General features: G+C 37.8%; 1 protein-coding gene across 1 annotated transcript in view; it reads left to right on the top strand.

The window, feature by feature from the left end:
* ANXA5 (annexin A5) overlaps positions 1-12,345 on the top strand; it is a 30,431-nt gene that overhangs the window by 12,367 nt on the left and 5,719 nt on the right. Inside the window, exons 4-8 of the mRNA XM_023217536.2 lie at positions 892-986; positions 2,163-2,276; positions 3,830-3,920; positions 6,990-7,069; positions 7,503-7,559. Coding sequence (XP_023073304.1) covers positions 892-986; positions 2,163-2,276; positions 3,830-3,920; positions 6,990-7,069; positions 7,503-7,559 — 437 coding nt within the window. The remainder of the gene's footprint in view (positions 1-891; positions 987-2,162; positions 2,277-3,829; positions 3,921-6,989; positions 7,070-7,502; positions 7,560-12,345) is intronic.

A 12,345-nucleotide genomic window follows, 5' to 3' on the forward strand; every position in this document is an offset into this window, starting at 1 on the left:
CCATTACTGCTTAATGTGTTCTCAGACCCAGCCATGTTGGCTTATCTGCTGTTTATGAAAGCCCTGTATTTCCCCACTGCTGAGCTTTTCTCTCATTCTAAAAGCTGTCCTTTCTTTTGTCACTGCCTTTCACAATCCTTCCATCCTTTGATACTTGTGGGTGTCACCTTCTCCCCGAAGCATTCTCCAGGACTCCCTTCCACCTCCTATCAGCTAGGAGACCCTTCTTTGAGTCCCATTTGACACCTAGATCTCTCCTGAGGCACTTGTCACATTTTGCCTTAGCTCACAATTATTTGTGTGTTTTTATATTTCTACCTTAAATTGTAATTTGAAGCCAGAGTCTCTTTCTCTTCCCTCAATCCCCTGTAACACCCAGCATACTGTGCCTCGTGGATAGTTGTTATTTGAGTATCTGTTGCATGAAAAACTAGGTGTACTAAGTTTTGTAAAAGGCAGGAGTATTTTTCCATCTACTTCCCAATATGTTGGGAATAGGGGTAGAATATATTGGAAACATACCATTTTATATATAGTAAATTTTAAATAAACTTTAATAAAACATTTATATATATATATAGTGTGTATGTGTATATACACACACATATACACACACACACACACACATATATATTTTTTTTTTCCTAAGAGATGGGGATCTCACTATGTTGACCAGGCAGGTCTTGAACTCCTGGCCTCAAGCAATCCTCCCATCTTGGCCTCCCAAAGAGCTAGGATTACAGGTGTGAGCCACTGCGCCGGCCATAAAATATATTTTATATTCGCATAGGGAGAGGCAAGGAAATAAGGTGACTGGGAAGCGGGTTGCCGAGATCATTGGGAGAGTATGCATGTAGGAGCCAAAATGTAATTGTTAACCATAAATTGCAGGCACAGATGAGGAGAGCATCCTGACTCTGTTGACATCCCGAAGTAACGCTCAGCGCCAGGAAATCTCTGCGGCTTTTAAGACTCTGTTTGGCAGGGTAAGATCACACTTCATCCCAAGAGAGAATGGGAGAACAGCTATCAGTTATAAGACTAGTTTGGAATATACTGATATTCTTTTGTAAGCATCATTTATTTTGTGATTGCAACTTCCCTACTTCTGTTTCTTTTCCACTCTCCTCTAAATTATCAGCTCTTGGGATACAGTGCTCACCCAGCTTATCCTCACATAATTGTTTTTCCTTGCCTAATGCTGTCGAGGTGCCTAAAGATCATGTGGTGAGAACTGTCCCTCTTCTTTTTGTCTGTGCTTCCCACTCACGTTCACATGGATGTCTTACTATTCGTTTTCTAGGTGTAAGCCTGTATTAAAATATGTTTTGTTTTAACACGGTCACCATCTTGGTTCCTTTTGTCATGATTTTAACTCATGAATTTTTAATTAGTTGATTTAAATGCTTTTATTTGACTAACAATTCAAAAAAAATTATTTGAATTATTTAAATGAATTATTTGAATTATTTAAATTTAAATGAATTAGTGTGTGCATGAAAAACTTAAATATAGCCTTCTTATTCTGAAAACATATGTCAATTAAGAAAACAAATGCAAAGCAAAAAAGGAAGTATTCTAAACACCCATTTTTAGTTGTGTGGTATGCTGAAACTTATAGGTAGGATATACTGGGTTTTTTTCATAATTACATAATGTTTTCATAATTACATACACAGTTTCCCCATAGGAACAGATATCACCCAGTGATCAGGAGTCATAATAATGACTATAATCTATTATGTATTTGAATGTTGTTAGATATTGAGAGAAAAGAAAAAAATTATTATGTTTAGATCCTTTGTAAATTTCATTATATGATTATTTTTTGGAATTAAAAAAAGATGTTTCTCAGAATAGTATTTTTAAAATACAATATTTTAAGTCTACTTTTAAAGGTATTCATTTTTTTTTCAAGTTAAGAAAAACATCTTTTAGAAACAAATGTCTTGACATGTAAGTGGGTTTGCCTTAGTGTAAGATTTTGATCACCGGTTAAAAGTATGTTATTCAAGGTTATGGGATTTTATTTAGCTCATGGGCCTTCTACTTGGAGATGGCAACATAAAGAATTCATTAGAGCAAAGGGCTGTCATTCATATTTAAGAAGAATCTTACTACAATTTCTGCTGGTTAACAAATTTGTATTTTCTGTGGGTTAGGATCTTCTGGATGACCTGAAATCAGAACTAACTGGAAAATTTGAAAAGTTAATTGTGGCTCTGATGAAACCCTCTCGGCTTTATGACGCTTATGAACTGAAACATGCCTTGAAGGTAAAAAGGATGAGTGAAAGGAACATTCTTGTCATAAATAGTATTATTTTGTTTTGGTAATTACTTCCTCTTATTTTTCATATTTAAAACATTTTATCTGATTATTTCAGTGAGAGTTGCTTGGAAGACAAAAGTGGGAGGCAATAAGCAGTAAAGGAGGGAGAAAATTACAAATGTGTCATTTCATCTTTTTGTACATTTAAACTCAATAATACTGGGCTACTTAAAATTTTAATATTTTTATAGCTTTTTGTATTTTATTTTCATGCCTGTCTTCTGATTTTGAGGATGTTTAAAAAATATTACAGATGAGCTATTTTATCTTTTTAAATGGAAAATTGCCAGATTAGGGAACAATAATATTGCTCATCATTTTAGGTTAAAAGGTAAAGCATCAGAGAGAATTTTCAAGATAAATATTTTCTCATACTCTTTCCTTCTTTCCTGCCCCTCTAAATGCTAAAATGAAGTAGCCGGTAAACTTGCTGTAATTTCAGTTGGAGTGAAAACTAAATGTGTATTCCCTTGACTGGTGTTTGGAATGTCATATAATTTGTTTAGGCTCATGGGACAGGAAGTAGTTCAGTTGTTAGCTGTTAGATTTTGAATGGGCACACTGACATTTAACAAGGAAATAATGTTTCTCAGGGATTCTTACTGATGGAGTGGAGAGGAGAAGGGTCATCCTGATAGGAGCTGGTTTATTCTCAGTCTCTTCATTTTCCTATGGTGATTCTTTTGGAATAAACAAAAATCTTAGGTTATTGAGAAAAGTACTTTTTTTGCTAAGTGCTTCTGAAATGTCAGCAGTAGTTGAAATTCTGCTTGTTTTTCAGTGCTTGATTTTTGGCAAAGTTAGAAATATAAAGAGAATAAGTCTTGAATATACTATCTTTTAAAAAAAATTAAGTTCAGCTGTATTGTTGCATCTCTTAGTTTAATGATGTAGATGTGATTTTTAAAAGCAGAAAAAGGAAAGCCAGCTAAAATGATTTTTCAAAAATCCAGAAAGCAACTCCCAATTCCTTTATACTGTTTTAATTCCTAATAATTAAGCAATGCTATATTTATCGTTACCTTTGATGTGACTGCACAGCACTTAACTTGGGGGCCAGGGGTTTATCTTTTGAGGGGCATATTGTTTAAGTATCAGTGCTCTTCCGTGTACATTTATGTGAAATTTTCAATTTTACTCTTTCAGTTTTTAAAAATTACTTCAATTTTCATTAAAATGTTTTACTTTTAAACTAGAATTAAGTGATCAAATTAAAAGTTACAAATTTATGTAACTGGTTATATATATGTACACATATATACACACATACACATGAGAAACATTGTTTTCCATTAGACAAAAAGAATAAAATGGTCTTTGGAGAGAAAATCATTTAACATTTGTTATTTCTGTAACTAATAGAACTTACATACAAATAAATCCATGTTATACTGGATAATATTTATATAACTGTGCAATTTGGGTAACGTCTATTCTGGGAAAATAACTTTCTTTCACATCTTATTGACATGTTTTCCCTATTAAAATCTCCAAACAGGGAGCTGGAACAGATGAAAAAGTACTGACAGAAATTATAGCTTCAAGGACACCTGAAGAACTAAGAGCCATCAAAGAAGTTTATGAAGAAGGTAAATGTTTGTGAGTTATATTTTGACTTCACCTCCACTGTTACTTCCTTCATTTCTCTGATTTGAATGCAGTCCTTTGTAGGTATGGGAGGCAGGCAGTAAATGATGATTGAATGAATGAATGAATGAATGACCTGCAATTCAAGCTATTTTTCTCCTTCAGTAAGGAAAAGACTGGCTTGTTATCCTCTTCTATTTTAACATTTTATAAGAAGCTGCTGCTGAAGATGGAGTTTACTTTTGCATAGGATTTGCAATTAGTGTAGGGATACACAGGTTGTCTTTATGTTAACATTAAGGTAAAAATGGTTTTTCCTCCTTTAAAAATATTTAGCTTTATGTTAGCAAAATTTAGGAGTTATATAAAAAGTACTTTTGGAACTTTGGAAGAGAAACCTAAACCCTTTCCCACATCAGAGTTGATAAAGTATATGCCTTTTTCATGAACGGAAATCTGCGTTTCAGCCTGAAATGTATCCCATGAATAGAATCAAGAAAATGAAATAAAAAGTAGACGTTGAGAGTCCTTTTCTTACCAGATTTCTTGTAGCCAGCTCTTTCTCCTGCCTGATTGAGGAGGGTCAGACTATCCAGTTTCTCAGCTCAGTCAACAGACTCCAAGCCTAGTGTCTTTTGCTAGGGACTGTGTCTTGTCATTAGTTTGTTAATCTTAGAAATGACTTTGTTAACCCAGCAAGTCAAAACAGTGTGATACCTTTCTAAAGGGCTGAATCTCTCTTTCCTGCTTCTCGTTTTATAGGCAGTAAGTTCCCAACCACTAAGGCAGAAGTGATACATGTATCTCAACTTTGAACTTTATTTGATGTACTATTCAAGTATCTCTTTCTGGGGATGTTGACGTTGATGAGAACCTTTGTGCTACTGGATTACAAATGGTGTGCTCAAACGGGGTTATAACTGTGGTCTGTGCTACTCAGCTGTATAATTGAGCACTGGCTGTGTGTCTGGCAGTGTGCTAGTTGTCATGAGTGACAAAAGGTGTGCATAACCCAGCTCTTGTCCTCAGGCAGTTTGCATGCAGTCTCCTCAGGGGTGACATGACAGAATGACTGCAATATTTAAAGGATAATAAAATTCAAACTAAAGTAAAATACCAATAATATTAAATGCAAAAATGCCTTCAGAAGAGAGAGGTCATCATAGCTTTGGATGTTAGGGAGGCTTCATGGTGCAAATCACACATGCAGCAGAGTTTCAAGACTAGGTGGGTTTACAAAGTGTCCATTGACAGATGAATAGATAAAGAATACACACACACACACACACACAAACAGACACACATACATGGGAGTACTATTCAGTGTTAAAGAGAGGAAATCCTGTCATTTCAACATCATGGATAAATGTGGAGGACATAATGCAAAGTGAAATAAGCTAGGCACAAGGCATAAGCTATGCATGATCTCACTTCTTATGTTGAATCTAAAAAAATTGAACTCATAGAAACATATAGTAAAACAGTGTTTGCTAGGGTGTAGGGGCGGGGTGAATGGGAGAAAGGACTGGTGATACATTGGTCAAAGCGTACACAATTTTAGTTAGGCAGGATGAATAAGTTCTGGGGATCTCATGTACAGCATGGTGACTCTAGTGAAAGTATAACTGTATTATATGCTTGAAATTTACGAAGAGAGTGTATTTTAAATGTCCTCACCACACACAAAAATATAGACTATATGAAGTGATGGATATGCTGATTAGCTTGATTGTGGTCATCATTTCTCAATGTACACATATATCAAAACATCATGGTATATGCCTTAAATATATACAATTTTTATTTGTCCATCATAACTCAATAAAGCTGGGGAAAAAAGACGGTGCATTTTGAGTAGGTAGAAAAGGTATTTTTGGGTGAGGTACTGTCTATCTTTAATGGCATGGAAACTGGACTGTGGAGAGTATATTGAGGGATGGAGAGGGCCTGGCTGCCGTGGAGGATGTGTGCATGTCCATTGTGGGAGGTAAATGGAACAAGCGAGGTTAGGCTCATATAGATGGTTATGCATGACTGGATTAGGAATTTGGACTTAATTCAAAGGTACTGTAAATTCCTGAATGGGCAGTAGAGTGCTGAAGGAACAACTGAGGGAGGAAGGAGATTTGAATAGAAAGGCTAATTGGACAGTTATGTGTGTGGGAGGTAAGCTAGGTATTTAGGAAATATGGCCCAACCTAGGTTAGTGAGAGGTGTGAGGAGGATAAATCAGGGACAGGAGAAACATGTGATAGGATTTAATGGTTAATATATACAGGTGTTGGCATAGAAGAAAGAATTAAAGATTCCTACAAGGTTTTGTATTTGGGTAACTGGTTTAAATAAACACACAACTCTTCTGGGCCTTTTAAAATAGAAGTTTCAGGCTTTTAAAGTTCATTTGCTTTCACATAATAATTAAATATTTAAATGCCTTAGAGTAAGGCCTCCTTTCCTTTAATAGCAACTGTTTGAGAGTAGTGAGAAAGACTTGTAGACTCTTGTAGATCCCAATTCTTCGCTTTTATATGGCCTTACGTTGAGCAGCTGGAAATAGAGGTGGGAGGGGGGGCGTACTTTAAAATATCATTGCTGTCTCTCAGAGTTAACTTTATTTCTGCAGAGGAAAAATACCTTATTAGGGGGAGTGATGGTCATGCCCAAAGAAATAAATCCCAGAATATTAGAGGATGGAAGACATTTGGAAGCTAACAATGTAAAAGATTTGAAAGAAAGCAAAACAGAATTTAAGGTTATGATTGATTGTGGTTTGGAGACTTTCCAGTACCATCATGTGTCTCTAGACTAATGACTACATTGGTCAAGAGAATTTCTAAATGGCTGAGTCTTGATTTAAGTTTGAATTGAGTGCCTTTGGGAGCTTTAATTCTTTTTTGTCCAACTACTCACTGAAAGCATTTGCTGAGAGCATTCAGAGATGGAATAGAGGGAATTTATGTTAACCAAATATAATATTTCTTCTTTTATGTCACTTTCATTTGATTAATGGGGCAAGATTATTTTTCTAGTTGAAAGAAGATGTAAATAAGTATGAAATTATTTTGTTGCAGAGTATGGCTCAAGCCTGGAAGATGACGTGGTGGGGGACACTTCAGGGTACTACCAGCGGATGTTGGTGGTTCTCCTTCAGGTATTGGGTGGAGATGAATTACAGTTTGATTAAAAAGCCTGAAGTTGGACTGGGCTGAATCTAGTTAAGTAAGGTCACTTAAAATTCTTTTAATAATTTGTGGTACTTGCTGATTCTTACTGCGATGTTTCTGGCTGTATGTTGCCTTGCTTGTTTGTGTTTCAGAATATCTGGTCTAAATTCTTAACAGCTAACTCATACATTTGTTTTAGATAGTAGTATCTTGTTCCTTTCATAGAATTTAAAATCAGGAGGGTCATTTTTGGTTTTGGACAGGCTGTGTGATGATAATGTGAAATAGTGCAGGATTGATCTTAATAAAAGCATATTATTCCCAGAGAGAGCGTTATTGAATAATCATCAGGTGGAACCATTTTTCCTTTTGAATGAGACTGCTCTACAGTTCAATAATGTGACATATTACCTCTCATAGGCTAACAGAGACCCTGATGCTGGAATTGATGAAGCTCAAGTTGAACAAGATGCTCAGGTGAGTGATGCCCAGGATATGATGACTTTATTATGTTGTAGAAATGAAGAAGTAATTGATGGTAATGAAAAAATCACAATGTATGTTATAATAGCTTCTAGTGATAATCTTGTTAATGGGTTCTTCACATAGCATAAGACCTACGTAAGTAGCTTTTTCTTATTCTGACCTGCTCAGCAAAATATTTTACCTTAAAGCCGAAATGAAATAAAATAAATTACATAGTGAGTTCCAACTAGACATGGTTTTTTTGTTTTGTGATTATTGAACATTCACAAAAATAGAGAATTTTACAAAAAACAGGTGTTATTAATTCCACTACCAGTTATGCAGTGGGTCTCTTAGCAGGAGAAGATAAAGAAGAAAGTATTTAACAGTAAATGGTGTTTAATTACATAAGAGATGACAAGTTATTTTGGTATTAGGAAATTTCTCTGCATTTCCTTTGACAGAATTTTAAGTTGGATTGGTCTTCTGTCAGCTGCTTTTTAGTGACTCCAAATGAAAATTTCCTCTTAAGTGACTTTTAAACCCCTATAAAGTCTCAGTCTGGTTAATAAAACAGTTATTAAAATATCGGAAAGGAAATTTGAAACATGAGAGTTGAAAACTGGAGGTTGGTAATAAAGGAATTACTTGGGTTCCTAGAACCACCAATCATAGACCTCTTTCTGGTCACGTGTTTCAGTTAAGAGAATATACAATTCTTGGTTGTTTGTCATGTATCATTGAAAAAGGAAGAGCCATATTCACTCCTCCAGTGGAACAACCCATGCATGTGCAGTCTCACTTTGCTAACAGGAAAGAGGAGAGAAATTATTCTTTTGGTGATTTTATAATGGTTTCAGAATGCTGTCATATCTGTCTAGCTGGAGAGAAAAAAAGAACTGAATGTTTACTGAGGGCTCTTTGTGCAGTATTTGACTGTTGCTTCACTCTAAGAAAATGCAAGCCAATTGTGTCCAGCCCCTGGTTATAACCTTCAGACTCTCTGGTGGTTCCTTTGTCTTCAGGATAAAGTCCGGGTTCCTGAATGGGTTACAAGCCCCTTTGTTATCTGTGTCTTGTTTACTTATGCCTCCAGCCTCTCTCACTTGGTCTCTGTGCCCTCTTGCCCCTCCCACCCCTCTTCACCTGAGTCCTCTTCAAGAGTCAGTCTTCAGCTTAGATACTTTAGAGTTAGGTGCCCCTCACAGGGAAAACCATAGCCCTCCCAGGCTTCCTGTCACAGTTCTTGCCACCTTCTCTGGAAGCCACCTATTTACTTGACTGCCTTCCTGGGCACCCTGAGCTGTCAGTTCAATTGTGTCCTCAGCTTCTGGCATAGAGTAGGTGCTCAGTAAATAACTGATGAATGAATGAGCACATAACTCTACCAGACAGGGGCAGTTTCCCTTTTATGGATAAAGAAACAAGCCCATGGCTTCCACTGAATAGCAGTGGAGTTGGAATTCCTAACGAGGCCTGTCTGACTCCAAAGCTCTTTCTCTTTCCCTAGAAGATAGTCAGTGTTCTTGAATATTAGTATTTCACTATAAGAATATTTCACTACGAGATATTCAGTGTTCTTCAATATTAGTGCCTTCTCTGATTTTCTCTATCTTTAAAGGGCTTATTAAATATCAACTTCAAGCACAAATCTAGCTTAACTCCACCTTCTTTCGCGGAGAGGGCTGGAGAAACCCTACAGAGTTGTACTCCTGTTAGGGGCTTTGTTTGGTACTGAAGTGGTGATCTTACTGCTTTCTAAGCATTGTTTGTGGCTTTGCTAGAAGATAGTGCTGTTTCTGTCATTCCTACTGTGAAGAGTAGGATAGGAGTTCTGGGAGCTTTTCAGGGTCACAGTGTAAGAAACCAACTCTAGTCCTCTCAGATGTCTGCAGTGAGGCCTGCATTAGCAAGCAGAGGGCAGATTTCCCAGATAGTCGGTGATGTAATGAGAGCATTGCTGCACTGTGAGGCTCCTGAGGGGAAAACTACATTTTAACCTTGTTTTCATTGATTTCTGTCCTTGGAGCACTTACTGGATAGCACTGCTGTTCAAACTTTCATTGGCATGCGGAGCACCTGGGGACCTTTAATTGCAGCTGATTCTGTGGGTCTGGGCAGGGGCTGGGAGTCTGGATTTTGAACATGCTTTCAGGTAATGCCTGCATCCTTGGTCCTTTGATTACTGAGGCTGTATAGGTGACACTTACCTGTCATGCAGTGTTTATAACCATTCAGAACCCTGAGAGTGCATGTGAGACTGCACACGTGAAAACTGTTTTATGAAGTTACTTTAAAATATCCCTTGAATGGAATCCAAGCTTTTCTTAGCCTTCCAGTGACCAGGAGCAACACAGAACATGTTATCCTGGCTATTAGTTTTTGATTCTTTAAAATGTATTATTATTAATTAATAAACCTGTTGAAAACAACCTTTCAGCATTATAAAAAGGAACACAACAACTTATACCTCATAGCAAGGGCAGCTGGGCTGTTATCACTAGTGAGAATTTGAGATTTCTTGAGAGTAAGCTGAGACAGCTAAAGGGCCCTTTTATAAGTGTGTGCATTTTTGTCTCTACTGATACCTGGCACTAAGAGGATTTCAGTTATTTGAGAGGTTTGATAATCCATAGAGTCATTCACTTGGGAACCGAACATTTTGTAGATAATCCACTTTTTAACATTTTTAATGTGTTAAACTGATTTAATATTTTTAAATGCATTAAAACAGATTTTATCTTCTTCCCCGATAAATCCGTGTTTTATGCTTTCTCTGGAGGGAGAGTTGAACTCTTAGAGGAAAGAGGGAGAAGGAGAAGTAATCAGTTTACTGGGCACTTGCTACTGATTACCTGACCCTGTCCAATGCATTATGTAAGTTATATAATTTCCATTAATGACTACATACACTGAGGCTGAAGAGATTAAGTAGTTCATCTGAGATCTCGCAGATAGACCATATCTGTTTTGACTCTAAAATCTCATCCTTTGCACTGAACCAGGGCTTATCAAACTGTACTTAGGCTGAACCATAAAGCTTAGGGAAGGGGTATAAGGGTCCCTCATCCAGATGGATCCATGAATATTGGGCATCCTCATTTAGAAGAAAGGATACTGGCTGGCGCGGTGGCTCAAGCTTGTAATCCCAGCACTTTGGGAGGCCAAGACGGGCGGATCACGAGGTCAGGAGATCGAGACCATCCTGGCTAACACCGTGAAACCCCGTCTCTACTAGAAAATACAAAAAAAACCTAGCCGGGTGAGGTGGCGGGCGCCTGTAGTCCCAGCTACTCGGAGGCTGAGGCAGGAGAATGGTGTAAACCCGGGAGGCGGAGCTTGCAGTGAGCTGAGAACCGACCACTGCACTCCAGCCCGGGCGACAGAGCGAGACTCCGAGACTCGGTCTCAAAAAAAAAAAAAAAAAGAAAGGATACTTAGATTCAAACAAAGCTGTTAAATAGCATTGTTTTACATGAAGAAGCCATCATTATTGCATATGATTACTTAATAATAGTTTCCTTTACTTTTTTTTTTTTTTTTTTGAGACAGAGTCTCCCTCTGTCGCCCAGGCTGGAGTGCAGGGGATCTCAGCTCACTGCAAGCTCCGCCTCCCAGGTTTACGCCATTCTCCTGCCTCAGCCTCCCAAGTAGCTGGGACTACAGGCATCCGCCACCTCGCCCGGCTGGTTTTTTGTTTTTAGTAGAGAGGGGGTTTCACCGCATTAGCCAGGATGGTCTCGATCTCCTGACCTCGTGATCCGCCCGCCTCAGCCTCCCAAAGTGCTGGGATTACAGGCTTGAGCCACCGTGCCCGGCCTAATAATAGTTTCACAATAGGTATTGATCCCAAACATAATTCTCCCAATAAAATGAAAAGATTATGGTAAAAATACCTGACATCTCACCAATTATTCCCATATAACAGGCTTAACTCCTGTACTACTAGAGAAAATTTCTAGACATTTAAAACAGTTGATAAGAAGTATGTGCATCAATGTCTGTGATATTGTACAAGATGAGTCTGTCACCCATTTAGGTGTTAATATAGTTGTATATTTTATCTACACGTAGAAACATACCAGAAGTAGTAACTAGCACCCTCAGGGTGTTAATATTAATAGCAAGTTTTCTTTCCTTTCCCTTTCCCCCTTCCCCCTTTTCCTTTCCTTTCCTTTCACTCCTTTTCCTTTCTTTACCCTCCCCTCCCCTCCCCTCCCCTCACCTCTCCCTCCTCTCCCCTCTTCCTTCCCCCTTCCCCTTTCCTTTCCTTCTTGCTCTTGTTGCCCAGTCTGGAGTGCAGTGCCATGATCTAGGCTCACTGCAACCTCTGCCTCCTGGGTTCAAGCGATTCTCCTGCTTCAGCCTCCCAGGTAGCTGGGATTACAGGCATCCACTACCGTGCCCAGATAATTTTTGTATTTTTAGTAGAGTCAGGGTTTTGCCATGCCCAGGCTGGTCTCGAACTCGTGGGCTCAAGCGATCCACCCACCTCAGCATCCCAAAGTGCTGGGATTACAGGCATGAGCCACCATGCCTAGCCTGTAACTTTTATTTTCTTATTTTTGTTTTTTCTTAGTTTTACAAAATTTCTCAATGAACTTGTGTTGTTTTTGTAATTAGATTTTAAAAGTTATTTTAAGAAAGGTCTGTGTCATCATGATATGGTTCTAAAGTTTAGATACATGCATGACTTTCAGAGTTACTGTCTTTTCAGGTTTGAAGAGCATGTTCACATGTCCAGAATTGGTATTATTCATTTTTATCATTAAAATAATTAATTTTAAAATTGGGCAAA

The sequence above is a fragment of the Piliocolobus tephrosceles genome, chromosome 3, assembly GCF_002776525.5.
Source record: "Piliocolobus tephrosceles isolate RC106 chromosome 3, ASM277652v3, whole genome shotgun sequence".
Lineage (NCBI taxonomy): Eukaryota > Metazoa > Chordata > Mammalia > Primates > Cercopithecidae > Piliocolobus > Piliocolobus tephrosceles.